Genomic DNA, 21,272 nt, shown 5'->3' on the forward strand with positions numbered 1-21,272 from the left:
CATATCTGTTTTAATAATAATATAAATTTGCAACTAAATATATGTAGTTTTAATTTGTAATTTCAGTATATTGTTTTCCCACCTGTTGCCATATAGAAATATAAAAATAAAAGAATGGAAGAAACCATAGGGTTTGCTTCTACACTGCATTGCCCTTCATGTTTATTATTATTTCTTAATTAAAAACTTATTAAAACTGGGTTATTATTCAGATCTGTGTGTATCATACTAACATAGTTTATGGTATCAGTACATTGTGATGGTTTCTATTTCGGAAGCAGAACAGAAAACAATTTGTTTGAAGATGCATTGCCTTAATCTTATTCTGTAACATAACGTTTAAAAAATAAATAGTGTGCATCAGATACAATGCAGGTCAGTGAGGCATGAATGCAACGCAAACCACAAAATAAGTTTAAGGCAATGCAAGTTCTATTAAATTAAGTATTTTCTTCAGGATAATTAATTAAGTCTTAACAAACATATACTAGTTGACATAATTTAAAGAATAAGTGTTTTGATGGATCTAAATTTCAACCCTTTTTAAAAATTAATATTGCCGCCCAAGGAACGAGTTTAAAAATAGAAAAGGTATTATGAACAAAAATTTCAATTAAATCAGATCGGCCCGGAATATGATGACGTAAGAAGTCCAAAAAGAACTTTATTGAAAAGCCCAATGAGACGCCAGAATTCAATTAGAAATAAATTTTCCGGAAAGCATTTTAGATTATAAGACATTTACATAAATTGTTTTTGCGGTTACTTCACTTGTAATGTAGCAATTTAAAAGCAAGCTAAGGCATTATTATAGTCACACGAAACTACCTTTCGACTTTTAAGACGTCTTGTTTATATATAGGTAAACAATATGCTATTAAAAGAACAATTAGTATTATCCGTAACATTACAATTAATATCTTAACGATTATGGCATGCATCTCGCCAATTAGTATCCAATATATTGTTCCATTTGTTTGATCTTATCGCATTTTAAATACAAATAAAGTAAATTATGCAAAGGCTGCATAAAAAAATGCAACAAAAGAAATTAGCCTTGAGATTTATAGTTTCCCGTGCACCTCTCGAATTCTTTATGCGTGTGAATGATTCAGTGGCGTGACCTGTGTATTGATGTTCGTCAAATATAGAGAAACCGATAAAAATCCAAGAAAAAATGCCAGTATTACCAAGATGGCTTCAAAATTCATGACCCGCCGTGGACTACACGGTCTCAAACAGCCTTTAAAATATAATAGGTGTTATTTATTGTCTGATTTTATTGAGGGGTGAAATTTGACAGGAATTTTTACAATATTATTTACTGTTCTGCAGTAAATTCTGCTAACTACAATATGTATATATAGGTAAGTTAGAAACTTTATAAGGACATTTTTTGAAATATACCTAATAAAATGAACTGTATGATTCAAAAACGGAAAATTGGAATCACTTTTAATTAGTACAGTGTTAGATTGTACCAAAAAAGTTTAAATGGCTTTAATGTACAGGGACATCATTTTAAGTGTCTCACCCAATTTAAAATTTTCCTGTTACCTATTTGAAGATAGTAAAAATACATTTTAACGTAATTTCTCGTGAGGATGCCGATTTTTTATCTGAAAATTTTTTAAAACGTCAATTTTGACAGATACGACGCCATCTTCATTGGTTTTTTACATGAATACAATTATGGACATGCCACAGCCTTGTTCGACATCCATAGATCACTCTTACTAACTTGACTTCTGACAATTGACTTTTGACGTTTGGATGTCGCGGTTGTCGCCTGTCAGTTGTTTTGCGCCTCCACGCTTCGGATTGAGACGCAAAAAATTCTTTAATTTAAAAATTTCTAACATCTCCTAATTATTCTAATGTTCTAACTTATATTTGGCGGCTTAACCGCCTTACAAGAGTCCTTGTGGTTGACTGGTCAGCGATGCTTTCACGGTGGAGTTATCAACACAAACCATGTTTAATGTAGTTTTTATGAAGGTCTTTTCTGGTACCACGTTAATGTCCTGAGGAAGAAATAAATAAATTCCGAAAGCTTGACAATTTCTAACTTGGTATTTCCATTTTAGTGTCCTGAGGAAGGAATAAATAAATTCCGAAAGCTTGACAATTAACAAAGTGTATTAATTCTTTGTCAAACCCTTCCGACTGCAACCCCACTAAATCCCAGATTTTCTTTCTCACTAGTCAGTCGAGACTATTTTCTGCTTATATATATATATATATATATATATATATATATATATATATATATATATATATATATATATATATATATATATATGCTATATGCTGCTATATATATATATATATGAGTATATATATATATATATATATATATATATATATACTCCTCTGCCTATATATATATATATATATATATATATATAGGTAAGTTGAAAACTCTTTATATGGCCATTTTTTTGAAATATACCTAATAAAATGAACTGTATGATTCAAAAACGGAAAATTGGAATCACTTTTAATTAGTACAGTGTTAGATTGTACCAAAAAAGTTTAAATGGCTTTAATGTACATAACGTGTTTATTTTTTATAGTGACTTAATTTAAAGCATATTAAAAAAATTCGAGCTCGTCTTCTAATGTTTAGATTAGACTTTTTTCCATTGCGACTTTTTCAGATCTGTTGTGGTCCTCTCCTGACCATTAGGTTACATTTTCCAGACTTATCCTTTTAAAAAAGTTTAGCAACTTGGAGATTGAACCCTCAAAGCTCTTTGTCAATGCCCTATCATTGCCTAGTACAAAGAACCGCACATTTGCCAGGCTGTCGCATCGACATAAAATTTGTTCTGTCGTTTCTTCTTCAGACTGACCGTCAATCATGTCAGCTTTAAATGCATATTAAGCTTAGAAAATACCCTGTTAATAGACCCACTAAAGTTTTGACTGTTTTTCTAGAGATTTCTTGACCACCTACCGTTTTGTTTTAATGTTCTAAGAGTCCAAAAAACAATAGAATACCAAATATTCTGTATATATCTAAAAATAACAAAATATAACTATTCTGGAAAGTTTAATAGATCACAACTCGAAAGAGACCATAAGTAAAGCCCATTTAAACAATAGCGCTAAAAATATTGTCAGTAGCATAAGTAATACAAACATTAAAAGCAAAACGTGGATATATGTTCATATTCTACTGCGCGATATTGATTCAGTTGCAATCAATGCCAGGCAAATATTTGTACTTAAACAATTTTTTGACGTTCGATATGAATTATGGATTTTAGATAATGCCAAGATGTGTGTGGCTCGCAGATATTTTCATTCTTCGTCTGTACACTTATATTTTTAATTGATTGTTGTATTGTTGACATAGGTCCCCTGTTCGGATACGGTTACATCATAAATTCATTAATGCTTATTACAAGTAACTCATTTGTCCGTATTAAATAGCGTGTTTAATCAATTTGGTAAGATTGTAATTCAGAGAAATACTTCGTTAGTCGTTACAGTAATTGTCATACTTAGTAACTTTTTATTGTAGCTTTGAAATCCTTAATAAAAGTCTTTAAACGTAACTAAAACATTTCTGAAATAACTGACTGACAGTGATTGATAATTTTCCATAACCAGCTACAGCTGCCCGTGGCAGTGTAGAAAGATAAATATAATATAATAAAATTATCTTTGGTGGCACTAATTTTATAACCAATGTGTACAGAATAATAATTTGATTTTCTAAAAAAACGTATTATGTAAATATTCAATTTTTATTTTATTATTATGTTTAAAAAAAAACTATTTATTTTAAACTCCAATGAAAACATCTAAGAGAGTAAAAATAAATTAATAAAATTGGGGATGCTGTTAAAAATAAAATAAATCAAATCAATATCATTATAGTTAAAAATCCTTGAAATTTATGATGATATTTTCATTGCGTTATAAATTTAATAAGCAATAAAAATATAAAATAACGAGCCATCAAAGTTGAAGTAAAATGAAATGTTTTTTGTCAGTATTAACATAAAACATAAATAAAAGTAAATATAATTGAACTTGACTTCCACTAATAAATATGCACGTTAAACATATTTTTACTTCTATCATCACATATCTTTACAATCGAACCAATAGTAAAACGATTATCAGTGAATCTCTGATATTTATTCTATGAACATGTTTATATTGCTCGTAACCATAACCGTATTTATAGTCACAAACATATCTTTATTTTTTAACACATTCGATGTTTATGCACCTTCCTATCTGTACTCTTGATTTATGTCTATATGTGCTTTCATCTGAATGCCTGTTTTACTTTTACTTTTATTACTTCATAGCTAAAAGTGAATATTATGTATACATTATTCGCTTGTTACCTAATTCAATACGTGACATTGATAAGTATATTAATAATAATCGACTAAATATAAAAAGAATAATAATAATTGTAGATTGTAGATTATATGGGAAGGGGAAGTTAACCACCCCGATCCTATAGATCTACTGTGTTCCTCTATCTTGAGTAACTTATCATACAGTCTCAGGGCTTTGGCAAAAGCTAGTATCTCAGACGGTTCTAGAAAGGTTAGTTCTCCATCTCCGGTATCAGTCATACCAAAGTTTATGGCAGGAATGGTTGTCGTCTCGGCGCACTCTGTCACGAGGGGTTCTGGGGTTTCCCCATTCTCCCCACAGAATCTGCATTCGCCGTTTTTAGCTTCAATCTACTGAGGTGTTTATTGAAGACACACGGCCCTGTTAAAGAATCCGTGACCATCCGAAGATTGTTCTTAACCTTTTCTTCAAGGAAAATCTTTGATTTTTCTCGGTCGGTAAGTCCTATACAAATTTCTTCGAGTGTCTTTGGCCCTTGGAGCTTAAAGGATTCCCATTCCAGGTTATGGATGGAGTCTTCCATGTTCTTGAGTTCTGCTTTAAGTTCGATTCCACTTGGGAAGCAGAACGGTGCTTGTCCAGTGAGTGGGATGTTCGCTCCTTTTCCAACTAGGTCGTTTCATTTTTCATTTCTATCCCTGGGCTGGCACCCAGAGTTAGGAGGGCTTTATTTTCATTGCCTAATTTGTTCAGCTTCTCTAGGTATTGTTTAACCAACCTTGAATTGATGGTTACTGAGTTGATAGCTCTTAAAGCTTGACTATATCTTGTTGTCGATAGTTCTTATCTAAAGGCTCATTTACATTTGTCACTTTGAATGTACAACTTGGATGAATCATCCAAAGTGATAAGTATAAATTGCCTTTCATCACTGTTTCATCCAAAGTGTACACTAAAATTGAACGATGAAACAAGTTGACGGTCTTCCTACTTTTGTTGAAAGAAGCGTTCAACGAACCGTTGATTCATCCAGATTGAACGGCAAGTGAAAAATGTAAACAGCCGATGCCGATCCGTGCGGCCAACCTCGATATAAAAAACACCGGGAGAGGTGGCAGCCTGCTGAAGATGAAACAGTGAACTGCTGCGAACTGGATGAAAATATGTAAACAAGGATGTTCAATTTGGATGAATTCAATCTGACTGATTCATTTTGGTTGTACATCCAAAGTGACACAGTGTAAATTCTGCTTAAGATAAGTTGTACGCATCTTTTGATAGCGTATAGATTACTGCCTGAATGATGCTGGGGTAGGTTCACGTAATACCATAACATGGTATAATACCCACGTAACGTGGGTATGATGCCACGTTATGGTATCTATGGTATGTCTTTTAACTGCTAAGCAAACGTTTATCTCTTCAAATTCCTTTTGTAGCTTAATACTACAGTTTCTCAAAGTTGTACATTCTTGGTATGTCCACTGGGAATTGGAAAAGTTAAATCTCGCTTTTGAGGGTGTTCCAAGATCCTGAGCTGATAATTCTTTTATTTTCGCACTGGAATATCTACCAATGACAATGTGCATTGGTGTTAGATCTAGAATGACCTCCGCTGCTTTTGGGCAGGTTCTAATGGCTCCTGTGAAGCAGATGCATGCCAGTCTCTGTTTTTGCGTAGGTTTTACCTTGCTGTCTGTTGCTTTAGTTTTGCTTCTTTCATAATAAAAGTTAAGAAAACAAAATGTGTTCCTTAAAACACCATTTATTAAGAAATAAACAAGAAGTTAGAAATAAAAAAATATTAATTTTCCCTAAAATCGACGAGAACAGCACTTAAGAAAGCGGTTAAAACAATTAAGTTAATGCTCTTTTATATCGGCAAATGCGATAATTTCCAAAACGATCCCGCGAATATATAATGTATAACGCAAATGCAAATGATTTAAGAGGAAGGCACATTCACGGCAGCCCATTTAGTGTTAAAGGCATCTAATTAGAAAACCATTAAACCGGATATTAGACTAATAATTGGTTTAGATCTAAACTTAGCGACCTGCAGCTTGGAAAAATCGATAATTTGGTCATTGAAAAGCTTTAAACAAAGCGTGAGCCGTGCTTTGCTCGGCTTTATTTACCGATGAAATTCTGCGGCCCGATAAACGCTACACACAAACGTATTAATTTTAGTTTACAACTTGGAAATTTATGGTAAGGAAAGTCTTAATTCGTGAATTATTGTTATTACGTGAACGTGCTACGGAACTAAACAATTTTTATTCTTTAATAGACGCTTAAACACGCTAACGCATATGGAAATACTAAGATTTGTAAGGAGGTAGTACCCCATTACTTACAATGCACACAATATTTTTTTTTTAATTTTAATCTAATCTCAGTCAGAGCTGGCAAGAAGTCAGTGTCAAAAATATTTAAATTATTATATTTAATTAATTATTATATATTATGACAACCAAACCCAACCATTCAATCAAAGAACAATTATTTCTTATGTTACATTCACTATTTTCTTTATCTTTGAACTAGTTCTAATTTCTATTTGCCTAATAGAAATCACCAAAATATCCTAAAATTCTTCCTGGCCGCATCGAAACCAGAGGAAAACAGTATAAATCAAAACAGCGAAAATTACTTTGCTTTCCCAAAACACCCAAAACTTTACTAGAAACATTATTTTACAGGCACACTGTTTGTGCCTCACTGCTCACAGAAAACTATTAATTTTAGTTTACAGCTAGAAAACATATAGCACGAATAAAGCTCTCTGTGTTCCTCCTTCGATCATTATTATAACTACTACATGAACGTGCCAGGGAATTAAACATTTTTCACCGGTTAATCAACGGGTTGGGTACGCCAATGCCTCAAAATATTATTTGTGTAAAGTGGATACTCCTGCCTGCTTATTTTATTTCACCATGAGTTAATGACCTAAGAGATGTATTATAGTCACTAAATCCATGTATAGCTACGAAAATACTGGGTAAGAAATAAATAATATTTAAAGCTTGTCCAAAATGTACTTATTCATAAAACGTTTAATAGTATTTAATTATAATAAATATATGTGGTTGAAATAGGAAAAAAACTTCAAAACAATATAGCCTGTTATTAAATAAATTACTATAATTAAAACAAATAGTGTGAGTCAACTACTGACCAAATAATATATAGCCGCTAATATGTTTAAGAGACAAATGAGCCTTACCAACGTTGTGTTGTAACACAAATATGATACATATAAAAATGATGGAATGTGGTTTAGCTGAAGTAGTTTCCACGATTTTATTATGTATCCATTCTCATTTGGGTTAAATTTAATTTTTGTGCTATCAAAATGAATATAAGCTATTTTTCTGTTCTAGACAGAAATAGTGTACTAGACAAATATACATCATTAGTCTTTATTTTATATACTTATTTAATATCAGTATTAGCCCTGTATATGCTTTCCAACATTCTTCGAGATAATTTGTGTATTACATACTTATCATATTGCTAAAAATCCCGAATAAAAAAAGCTCTCATAATCTCCAATAGGAATACAAAAAGCTCTGCATAATGAAATGCCGAATTATGTTGTAATTAACCCAAATGGGTCTTTTAAAAATGTTTGTACTACTGCTTTCAATAATCCTTATTCCAAACAGCAGGGATTTTTTCCCACTCTTTCTTCACTATATGAAGTATTTTTGAAAGACAAGAAACATATTGAACTAGCTGTTTGAAACAGTTTCATTAAAATAGAAATTCCTTTAACTTATTTTTTCGTTAATTAAAACAAGTTTTTTAGCTTGCTTTCGTTTGATAAAAAAACATAAAATTATATTTTGTGGATTGATTTCACGGTAATTAAAGTTTTGTTTGATCATATCAGGATCAAGCTATTTTTATATATGTTTTTGGATCTATAAGTATAAAATAAACTCTAAGTATATCAATAAGTGCTCGCTTGGTGTTGCAGTCTAATAGTAGTCTAATCTTGCAGTGTCTAGTGTTGGTTTTGGTCTTGCTACAAGACAAAATATATTTTTACTAAAGGCACTGTCTACATACAAAATCTTTACATAAATAATAATATAGAAAAAAAAATTATTAGAACATTGAAAAATTATTAGACAATTTTTTTTATTTTTTAATTAAATGAGCATTTCTTTCTTTAAATTTTTTTGCAATAGTGGGAAAACCTTTGTTTGTAATAAATATTGAACAAATAAATAGGTTGTACTAGTCGGTCTTGGTCTTGCGGATCGAACGCCCATCTTGGTCGTGCTTTTTATGCAAGACTAAAGTCGGACCCACACGATGTAGCAAACACCTTCCAACGCTGGACACACGGACATTTGCCACATTGTGTGGGAGACACACTTGCCAGTTATGTGTATTGTATAACATTGATGAAAACTGTGCCAAATATTGGTGCCAACGTTGGAACCAACGTTGGACGCATCGTGTAGGAGCGGCTTAAGAGCAAGACTAAGAATAGAAACATATCCAAGATATACCAAAGCCTAAATTTACAAAAATGCGGAGCACATTTCTATTTAATTTTGATGAGAGTATTTAATGTCACTAATTTTGTGATATTTAAATTTTGCAGCCCAGGCCGATTCTACAATACGTTGGAATAAAGAACATGTCACACGGGCAAAGCGGGAATTTTAGCATGGCAATATAAACCAGCTGTTTTATCGTGAACCGCAACCAGCCGTCCCCAATATATTTAATGAAACTGCCTGCCGTTCCTTTGATTCTTTTATTAATTAGAAGTTTCTTTTTATGTATTTCCGAAGCTTCCTTAAGATAAAAACAGAAAGCACTTTCCTGTCACCTCGTTAGAACCTTTCAGCAACTTCAATGGGAATAGTTTTAATGTAAATTAAGAGGTGAATAGGGCGTGCGAGGTAAAAAGGAAATTTAGTTTTAAAACACCTTGTTAAAAAGGTTTTGCTGAAAGACCATCCCTCAATAGGCGCTGCAACATTTGGCTAACACACTTGAAAGGTTGGGATTTACGGGGAAAAACATATTTTACAAGGCTATTCAGGCATTAGACCGAAGAAACGCTCTCTATACACTCAATTGCTTTTAGGTTTTTATTTAACTTGCGCACAGTTTGCTAAGAAGGTTACGCTTTAACGCTTTGAAATTTTGCATTGAAAATATTCGTTTATGAATATTTTTCAATGCTAATTGTTGCATTATGCATTTTAATATGACGAATGCACCGCAATAGGTCAAAAAATGCATCGTTACAATAGCGATATGCATATCCTATGACTAAGGAAGCGATTAAAAAAAAGGCTGTATTAGCAATAATTTTGTTTTGACTGCTACAAAATTTTACACAAATATCTAACTAAACAAAAATTAAACTTTGGGAAAAAATGTTTGATTTGATTTAAGTGAGTGCTATGTAAATTTCATACTCACTAACGTAATCAAAGCAATAACAAATTACTTCCTAACTCCGCTAGTAAAATAAATAGATAAAATAAACAAGGAACCGCGTAAATTAAAATATTTATAGAAAATCCGGAATAACGGAGAGCACTTAAAAACGAACTAAGAATCCTGAGGCTGAAAGCTCTCTGTACCAAAAAGTTTGTGCCCATTGCACGTGAACCAAACAAAACACCAAATGTCATTAAACTTTCAAGTACCTTACCTTAAGTATAATAAAATCCATGTATAGAAACCAGCGACAGCGTACATATAGTAAATACACAAGAAAAAGCGCTAAAAGTTTTGTAAAATATATATTTATATTTTGAGAAAAGTTAGACGCGGAGGAGCAAAGCGCGTATCTCGTGCTGCAGAGGAGCCCATGCGTTCTCACCGGACGCTGAACCAAGACTGACTACACTACCCTTTACGCCTGATGCCAGTTAGAGGCAAAGCAACGCCAAGTTAGGCATCATAAGAACTATTATTGCAGTCAGAACTTATGTCACGACACTTGGAACTTGCTAAATGGGTTTTTGAGACGAACAAATTATTTTTAAGATGCGAATTCTTTACTGGCTTCGGAAATACAAGAAATTCCAACTTCCGCTAAGAACTCTATTATAAATCGTTCAAATAAATGCTATTAAAAATCAGTTAGAAAAGTTAGAAATGTTTTCGAATTATAATTTAAAACTAGGGTTTCCAGACAAATTTTTGGAAATTCCAGAATAAGCTCTGAAATCCAAACGAAATCCATCCAGACAGAGTTTGTTGAAAAATAAATTGATCTACTAATCTACTGATGTGAAATGTTTGCCTAACGAGATATGTTCGACAGTGAGATATCTCGTTAGAGTCTGTCATTTTAATCCACAGGTAAGTTTTCCTTTCTGTCATTCTTTAGATGTCTTCTGATGATATTCTTCCAATAACAAACTTTACTTTAAAGGGTAAATTAAAGGCAGCTAAAAAAGTTGTTTTTCGTAGTTTTTATCTAAGATAAGTTGTGCGCATCATTGGTTCGAAGTATTTAGTTTTCGGCCCAAATACTGCTATCCCTGTATTGGTTTTGGAAACAATTGGTTTTGTTCCTGCTTTGGTTTTGGAAACATCAGTATACGTTACAGTATGGTCTTTTACCTGGCGAGAAAAAGTTTCTCTTTTACAATCTTCTTTATTGTTCAATACTACAGAAAGGTGTTTGTCAAAGTTGTATATTCTTGGTATGTCCGGGTAAATCCGGACACTCGTCCGGACTCCTGTAAACCATACTTAAAACCCGAATTCAATTAAAAGCAAATTCTTATTAAAATATACAGGTGGGTCTTAAATAAGCGCAAATATTTTTAGAGGTAGTGTATTTCGAACCCAGAATCACGATTACGAAGATTTTTTCGGCAAAATTTTTTTTTGGAAATTTGCAATTTTTTTTAATTTTTTGGAATTTTTTTCTAGTTTTAAGATAAAAACCATAATTTCTTGACAATATGGAAACATAGGTAGTAGATTAAATATACGAGAAAACCGAGAAAAAAATCCACTGGTTCTAAAAATGTAAGCAAATATATATTTTTTTTAAATTTGCAATTTTTTTAAATTTTTTTGGATTTTTTTTTAGTTTTTAGATAAAAACCATAATTTCTTGATAATATGGCAACATGTAGGTAGTAGATTAAATATACGAGAAAACCGAGAAAAAATCCACTGGTTCTAAAAATGTAAGCAAAAATATTTCTTTTTGAAAATTTGCAATTTTTTTTTTGGGATTTTTTTAGTTTTTAGATAAAAACCATAATTTCTTGATAATATGGCAACACAGGTAGTAGATTAAATATACAAAAAAATTGAGAAAAAATCCACTGGTTCTCAAAATGTAAGCAAAATTTTTTTTTTTCAAATTTTCAAAGTAAATAACTCTGTTATTTTGGACGTATTTCAAATACGGTAAAGAAAAAATATGTTTCTTTTATCGAGATCTACCACCCCTGAAAATATTTGCACTTATTTAAGACTCACCTTGTATAACATTAAAGTATTTTACTAACAACTGTCGTTAAAAATGAAATGAGAATATATATACTAAATGTTTATATCCTAATAGTGATTGGAAATAGCACATTTTAAATTAATTGCTTATTGATTCTAAGTAGAATCTGCTGTGGCTTTTTTTTTCTGTGGCAAATTTTTCGGTTAGAAGAGAGGGATATTTGTCGTTCTCTGTGACATCGAATCCGCTAGTTATTTCAAAGATCCAATTCTAAGCAACGTCCAACAATATGAGGTAATGAAGGGTTTTATTCTTGATCCAAACAGACTGTGCCGAACAGCAGGCTAACTTTTAATATTCAGTGGCGCAGGTGGATCAAATTTGCTTATTTTATACCCGAATTTCATCAAAACGCGGCTGGCTGCCTGGGCCGTTTGTTGCCAACTTTGTTGTTAAACCCCGTTTAAAATTTAATAACGAAATTAACTTATATTGATCCTGCACAACTAATTTACTATGGACAGGCGTATTATTTTAGTTTTGAATTTATATATAAAATAAAATTTTTCCAATAATCCTTATTTGATTTTAAATAAACAGAAGACATATTATCAGATCCCATCCATTTCAATAGTAATAAACTAAATAAAATAAACTGATTAGGTTTAACATGAGATCTCACAACTTTTTGTAGTAGAAACAGTGGCGCAACTGTGGTGGGTAGGGGGGTGGTAGTGATCTAAGCCCCCCTAAAAGTCTATGTCTAGTTGCACCCCTGAGTGGAAGAATTGCGTTGCGAGACTTGGCATTTCTTTTACATTTACCTTGATATCACCTTGATATGAAGTGTATCCAAATCAAAAACTTGTTATTATTTATCTCCACCAACCGAATGATTGACTTGTTTATTTTAATCTTCGGTTTTATCGAAATAGCTAGTAAGCCTTTAATATTTAGCGACAAACAGGTAGTTCAAATATCCACAGATTATGAGAGAATTGCTTACAATGACAAACGATAACCCAAATGGCTATATTTATCATTCTATGCTAAACGGAAATGTATAAATCTAATAGACAGACGATTACAATACATAGACTGAAAATAAAGAGCACATATTGCAAAATTATGTTTCAAAACTGATAAACACACTTTTGTCGTTTATTTTTATTATTTACATTTATTTGTCTTTTACGACACCTTAATCTATTTTTTTCATATCGTTGCCCGAAAAGTTCGTAACTAGGTAGTTCATTAGGGAGAATTGCGGTATTACAATGCCTTCTGATGATATTATGTTCCATCCACATCTGAGGACATAGAGGGCTCTTTGTACATCTTCTGACATTGCACCCACAGGTATTTATCTATGTTCTTCATTTTATTGTACCGCAAAAGTTGTTAACTAGTTCATTAAGGGAGGATTTCGATACAACAATGTTCCTGATGGTATTATGTTCCATCAACATCTCAAGATATGAAAGACTTGTACACCTTCTAGCATTGAAACCACAGGTGTTTAATATGTTCTTTCTAATCAATTATCTTCATATTGTTGCCAGAAAAGTCGTTAATTAGTTCATTAAGGGAGGACTTGAATAGAACAATCCTCCTGATAGTATTATGTTCCATCCACATCTCAAGATATGGACGACTCCTGCACACTTTCTGATATTGCAGCCACAGGTGTTTAATATGTTCTTTTTAAACAATTGTCTTCGTATTGCTGCCGGAAAAATTATTAACTAGTTCATTAAGAGAGGAGTTCGATATAACAATGCCTTCTGATGATATTATGTTCCATATCCACATCTGAAGGCCTTCTTGTACGCCTTCTGGCATTGCAACATCAGGTGTTTATTTTGTTAATTTTAATATATTGTTTTCATATTATTGCCAGAAAAGTCGTTAACTAGTTCACTAAGGGAGGATTTCGATATTATAATGCTCCTGATGGTATTATCTTCCATCTATATCTAAAAACATGGCTCCTTGTACACCTTCTGGCACTATAACCAGGAGTGTTTAATTTACTCCTTTTATTATATTTTTTTTCACATTTTTGTCGAAAAGCTCGATAATTAGTTAATCTAAGGAGGATATCGGTATAACACTGTTCCTGATGGCTTCTTTCCATTAAATTAAGTTTAGAAATAAATGAAAAAGAAAATAAATTAAAAAATTGCGATATGGCCACGCCACTGGAGTATAGTGTTGCAAATTCCATCAGCATCCCCTTGACAACTCACTCCGATAAGTTTGGGAGGGTAAAAAAACCGAACAACCTGAAAGGGTTTATGTTAAAACTTAATTTTTGCAGGATTTTCTCAAACTTTATAACGATATTCAGCCTGCGTAAATAGTGAGGGAATGTGTGTATTTTCGAGACACCCATTTTCACAAAATACCCTTTAATTACATAAAGGTGTTTGCGTAGATTTAAATACGCTAAAATACTTTAGGAAGGATCTATCCTACAAAGTTATTTGTTAGAGAGAAGTTTAAATCATATTATGTTTTCCGCAGTTTTAGTATTGAAAACTTTCTTATCTCAGGCGGAAATTTCGTCGGTGAAAGTTTAGCTTTGTATTTACTGGTAGAGTGCTTTTTAAAGGATTATGATAACGTACAATTAGCTACTATTAACAGTCTATTTCGTTTATCAATTTTATGTGTTTTTATTTCCTTTATTTAGCGCTAAGTTTTGCCTCTTAAATGTAATATTTATTAAAGAAAAATATGGATGTTTTTACGGAAAATGTTCAATCTTTAATCAGGATAAGATGTCAAAGATTATTAAAGCTCATAAAAGTAAAATACCAACGCTAGGTATAATCGCGAATTCATTATAATAAAACTAATATTATTATACAGTTTGCTAATGTATTATATTTTTTTCCTCTCGCTTATATTCTTAATATTCTTTAAGATGACCACAAGGTGCAGTGAAAGACCTATGTCACTTTAAAAAATGAAGGGTCCATGGGAAAAACTTGATAAGTGCCAATTTCTTAATTTTAGTATTTTACAATACTATAGTAGGTTTAAATGGTCCCTACAAAATCTATAAGGTCTGCAAGGCAATAAGTTGTTAAATAGTATGATATGTAGTCTAGTAAAAATATAGAATACACGGCAAGTACACAGCAAGTACCTGATAACTACCAGCCGTCCGGTGCTCTCTGTGAAATTGCGCTTATCGTGTTTTTCCTCTGGACCTTTCAAATCTAATCTAGATGATGGATTCCTCTCCAGTAAGAGATTGTCACCATCTACACCAATTAAGCTTACTTCATGTAGAAGAAGCAAACTTCGCTTCTACGGGCCACTAACTCGAAGATCCCAATTGATATATTAGAACAACAGTACATCTTAGTAGTCTACTATTGGCGAAGACTAGGTTTTTACTGCATTAACAGTAAAGCAATTAAATGATATCGTACTTACACGGCATCAACACATGAGTCCATGTCAGACCGTTCTGGTGCCAAAGAAATATCCTGAAGATATTTTTTGATGCATGAAATTTCAAAGAAGTTGATGGAAAATCTCTTAAACTATTTGAAATAGAAATTACATTTTTTGGATGCTTTCTTCAAGCAAAGAAAATTTAGAAATGTTAGAAGGTAGGTGTATTGAATGGTGAATCAATATGGTTAGGTAAAAAGACAGTTTCTCGGCGCCTATGGCAGATACTTTATCGGTTTTAAATTGTCGTCCCAAGCAGAAATCTTGAGCTTTAGAAAATCGGCTATTCGATTAATTCAACGATTCCTGATCGAACAGGATGAACTACTGCTACTTCGAATGTGATCGCATTGTTACCCAAAGATTACCGAATTTTCTTTTCGATTCCGTATGGTAATAAGCCTCTTTTTTCGGCAGTATGGATGTCTGTTTGTAAATACCGTTCGAGAATGGGAGGAGACTTTTTTCGAATTTAAACCATCAGTATCGACACATACGTACATCTGTTTCAAATTAATACATCAACAATAGGCGATATGGGTCCTCTGATGTCTCGCCGAGAAAAAATAATTAAGGTTAGCGAAATGCAACCTTTTCCTTGTGTTAATGTTTATCAGCGTGACTTAATTGCTTGGATTTTGCTTGTTTATAAAACAATTTGATAAGAAATGCATTGAGTACGTCATGATTTTATATAGAGTATTTAGTCGATGCCGCCAGAATATTTTATAAATTCACGCTATCAAATGTGACATTGATGGACACGTATTAAAATAGATATTTAACAAATAATAGTAAACAATTAACAAGAAATTGTTTCCAAATCATCTAATGGCAGTAAAAATATCGGAGAAACAAATTAAGTGTTTATAAATTTTAATAGGAATGTAAGATCGTATCTCCACTACATCGGAAAGCGGAACAATATCCATTATTTTATTTTAAGTCTCTGCATATAGGTATCCCACAAAGCAAATATTAAAGGGGGATAAAATTTACGTTTCTGGTCGGTTCGAATTAGAGAAATCCCACATAATGTTCGCCTCTGACATATTTCATTTATAGGGCTTAGGATTCTTTTTACAAATAAAGGATGCTTTCATAAAAAGAGTGAAAAATGTTTCGCGATTATCGAACCCGAGAATAAAATTGTTTTGGAAACCCATTTCCTTTCGACAGTGCCGTCGCTTAATCCAATTGCTGGGCTATATTTAGATATATTCCTTTGAATTCGTTATAATTTTGTTTCTATAACATGTCACCTGTGAGATAAATAATCAGATGGCGAAGATGCCTTTTGTTTATGGCCGTGATAGGTATTAAAAGTATTACGTCCTAAATTTCACAAAAAATGTACACCCTGTATATACAGGGTGTCCCAGAAATAAGTGCAAGTATTTTAAGGGGTGGTAGATCTCGATAAAAGAAACATATTTTCTCTGTATCGTTTTTCAAATAAGTCCAAAATAACGGAGTTATTATACTTTGAAAATTTCCAAAAAAAATGATTTGTTGCTAAAATTTTAAGAACCAATGGATCTTTTCTGGATTTTCTATCTTGTAAATTTAATCTAATACCTATGCTGCCATATTATCAATAAATTATATTTTTTAATTAAAAACTAAAAAAAAATCCAACATTTTTTCAAAAGAAAAAATGTTGTTTTTTCGCGAAAAAAAACTCATAGGCGTGTTTCTGGGGTTGAACTATACTACTAGTTAAAATACTCGCACTTATTTCTGAGACACCCTGTATAATATAATTGAAAAAAAAACGGCGTCAGCGATAGCTATGAAATGAAGATCGCTGTCATTTTATATGTAAAATTATATAGGGAATATCATCGATCGTCATTTTTAAGCAAACTGGATGCCGTTTTTTCTCGATCATACGGTATTATAACCATTTTACAACAGAAACATGCACAAAGGGTGTTATTACAATTATTATTCTATTCAGGGACAGCCTATTCTCCAGATAAATATTAGTAGAAAAGTTTTTATAAATTTACGTCCTAAAATGCTTCATTTTAGTGAAACACGGTGTAGAAGTTTTATTTTGAATTCCATTTTTTCAAAATAATTTCTGAACTAATTTCGATATTTGGATGAAAATTGGTGTTTTTTTTTTGACTTGGGAAATTTGATTTCCATGTCAATATGACTGTTAACATCATCATTGACAAAAAATAAACACGTTGACTAGATAGTTATTTGGCTGAAATTATAAATTTGAAAACTTTTATTTTTTTTAAATTAATAATACTTTTTTATAGAAAAAAAATATTAAACAGATTCTGTGAAACCTTTGGTACAAAAAGATTTCAAACTTATGATTTCAGTCAGTCTAATAATTATCTTGTCAACATGTCTATTTTTTGTCAATGATGACACTTATTGATTATTTCGATTTCAAATATCTCGAGAACCCGTAGCTATTTTTACCGAAGAGACCTTTTTTACTGACGAAAGGTGATTACTCTTGAAATCAATTAAAACATATGTGGCGTCTCCTACAAGTAGTTAGTTAGACACTAATTGTCATCTAAATATCAACGTTAGTTCAGAAATTATGAAAAAATCTAAATAAAAAAGTAACCTTCTATCTCCGAAAAGAAGCATTTTATCCAAACATTTTTACTTATTTTTATCAGCCGATAAAACTTCTTTATATCCATTAAATAATCAAGGACTGATATGGTCAGAAAGTAGGTGAAAAGTGAGAACGCATTGACAGGAGTTTTTCCATTAGAAGCCCTACAAAACGCCTAAGAAAGTAACGTACAAAAAAGAATGTCAACATGCGTCAGATGAACTCTAAGCAAAGTGCATTCTTGAGTACCTTTAGATGTTTACCGTTGTTGTGCAAGATAGGGCTCGAAATGACTCAAATAAAAACCCCTTTTATGCAATGCATAGAATTATTCACGTGGAATAGAGATAGCAAAATACCTTCCTTATATTTCTTTACTCCCATTCCAGCCTGAATAATAAAAACTAATTAATTAAACATGGCCCTGTTGCCATTGTTTACAAACGTGCATTTTTCAAATTTGAGCAAAACGAAAATAATAGAACACCACAGCGGATGCGCCGGGTGCATAAAAAATTACACGTATACAATTCCTGAATACTAAATGAGCAACTCTATCTTCAAACACGAGTAATATGATATTTAATGCTAAGTGAATGTAACAAACAATTTTTTTCCCAATGTAATGTTCTTTTTAACTTTACACTTGTTAATTGTACACGGTAGTGTTGAATGATATAACCTAAATATATTCTGAAATGTAAGCTCTAACATCCCTAAAATGTATTAATCAATTACAGGGTGTTTCAAAAAACATATGCCATGTATCGTGGGGATATTGTTCAAGCAAAGACAACATTTATTTCTGATATCAACATAGGTCCGATTCTGATTTGTTTAGTAGCTGCGGTTCTTATTTTTTTACAATTCTTAATTTTTTCGATTTAAAACAATTTTCTTCCAAGTGCTTTGAGCCGATTCGAATGAAATTTTGAGGTTAAAAGTTACTATAAGTGCCACCTATTTTAATGCCAAAAAAATTGACATATTCACCAGGGACGTTCGTGTAGGTTATCACTAAAATATTTTCCTAAAAAAAAGTGCGCCACTGACTTAATATTGCCATTAATTATTATAATATTATATTAATTGGCCAAGTGTTAAATAAGTACTCATTGATTCCTTATTAAAAGAAATAAAAGCATGGGTGCCGAAATGCATAGTTTTAAAGTTACAGGATGTTATAAATTTTAAATAATAACGTCTCTTGTAATAATTAACTTAAAGACCATTATCATTATAACATTTTTTTAAAATTTACTATAGGTAGCAAATGAACTTTAGTATTGTAGATTTTAAGAAAAAAAACATAGTATTTTTATATTATATCCAAAGGGAACTATGATTAAACAATAATTTTCCTAACGATAATTTCCTAATTTTAACTGGAAGGCTTGAAGCACCATAATAAGACAACCAATTTAATAAAAATGAAGTGCCGCAACCAATTTGCTCTAGCTATAAGTCGTTATTAAATTTTAGCTTAAATTTATTAAAACACTTAATTACAATTTTAGAGTTATATCTTCCACCTAGAGAAATATATTTGCTTTACCTTTCTTGGGATAATATATTATTTATTTAGTGTATTTATAAAAATTACTAGATTAATATCAAATAATTTCAGTAGTCAAAAAATATAATTAAAAATAAAACACACTAAAACTCTTCTTTTGTAATGATTTTTTTAAGTTCTCAAAAATATATTCTTTTTATTAAGAATAAGACTTCTTAGTAATAATTTCTAAACATACAAGAACAACTTTTGGTTCCTAATGTTCAAATTATATGAAAACACCATATAGTGTAATTTTATATATTTTTCTAATTTTGTATTAGTGATGATCGAGACTGGTCTCGGTCTTGCACAAAAAGCAACCAAGACCAAGCATGCAAGACTCTTGCGGTATTGCATTTTTTTCACAATTTTTAAAAATTTAAGAAGACTTTGAACTAAAATAATGCGACTTCTGAAACTGACTATATTTTTTTGAAAAAGAAAAAAAAAGAAAATGTAACCGTTTAATGGTGAAAAATTTACTTGTGATTAAACAAAATAATTAAAGTTAATTTACTAAAAACGACGATTTCCCTTGTTTACAAATATAAACTAAACAATTTTGGGTTTAACCAACATTTAAGTACAGAACTGGGAAAACAAATTCAATGCAAATCAAAAGATAAGAAGTCGATGATAATTTACGTAAATTCGGGCGCCTTGCAAACGAGCCTTAATATCTAGGGTTTAACTTGATTAAACTCTCTTTAAAGGGCCTATTTGGCTTCCTGAAGGAGTGTTTCTTCCAACTTTCAAATAATTAAAATAATTAAAACCGACACGAAATGCAAACATTTCCCAAAATGATAAATATGTAAGTAATATCCATTCATAATTTATAATATTGATTAGACTGTTTACAAAAAAAAAAACTAGCCTGTTTTTTATCTTCACTATATCAGAAACGTTGAAAGGAAATGACGAAAAATACTTTGAAAGTTTGAACTCTCATCACAAATTTCCTCTTTCTATTTTAACATGGGAATTTTTTCTTAAACCTAGTTGGGTAGAAACATATTCTTGGAGAGAATTAAACGCTCTACAAAAAAGATCCCTTATAATTTTTTGATATATTTATTGATTCCAAAGTTATTCAATATTGTTATATTTGAATTGATGATAAATTTAACATTTTTTCAATTTTTGAACGAAACTATCAGCTTTATGGGAAATTTTGAAATTTTCATATTTTTGTAGAGCTTTTCATTCTCTATAAGTTAAGTTTTTGGTACGTTTATATAAAGTTTATAATTGCGCCAAAAAAATGAAAAAATGTGAAAATTTATCATCCATCCAAATTTATCCTTGAATAACTATGGAACCAATAAATATATCAAAAAATTAGAAAAAAAACTTTTTTGTAGAGTGTTAAACTTTCTATACGACTATGTTTTAACGAAAAAAAAATAAAATTTGCAAAGAGCTCAAACTTGTGTAGTACTTGATACTGCGCAAGGCTATTGATCCTAAATGATCCAAAAACTACTTTTTCCAGTTCTTTCTTCTGCTGGATGTCATTCAGCAGAACTAATTTGTTACTAAATATAATCCTACAAATATTTATCTTACTACGAAGTAGAACAATTATTATCAGCTGCACTTTTAAAATTAACTGAATTTAATTAAGTGAGATAAACAGCTGGTATTTGCAAATAATATATTTAATTTTCCTTATTATCTTTGGCTAGCAATTAGAAAAACATATGACCCCTGATGAGTTCTTTATTATACGTTTAATTTATACAACAAAACAGAAAAAAAGATATGATAATTATCGAATCATAATAATTAAACTAAATACATCTGGAAAATTTAATTATAATTAACTTTTAGGATTTATTTATATGAAGTACTTTTATTATATGGTTTAT

The 21,272-nt window shown here is 31.2% G+C and overlaps 1 protein-coding gene across 1 annotated transcript in view; it reads right to left on the reverse strand.

The window, feature by feature from the left end:
* The window catches only part of LOC115882287 (PDZ domain-containing RING finger protein 4), a 135,393-nt gene extending 125,194 nt beyond the window's left edge, over window positions 1-10,199 (reverse strand). Inside the window, exon 1 of the mRNA XM_030900254.1 lies at window positions 10,016-10,199. Within this exon, the coding sequence (XP_030756114.1) occupies window positions 10,016-10,036 (21 nt within the window). The 5' untranslated portion in view covers window positions 10,037-10,199. The remainder of the gene's footprint in view (window positions 1-10,015) is intronic.
* Window positions 10,200-21,272: the final 11,073 nt, after the last annotated feature.

Source organism: Sitophilus oryzae, unplaced genomic scaffold (genome assembly GCF_002938485.1).
Source record: "Sitophilus oryzae breed Bouriz unplaced genomic scaffold, Soryzae_2.0 scaffold_177_pilon_pilon, whole genome shotgun sequence".
NCBI lineage: Eukaryota > Metazoa > Arthropoda > Insecta > Coleoptera > Curculionidae > Sitophilus > Sitophilus oryzae.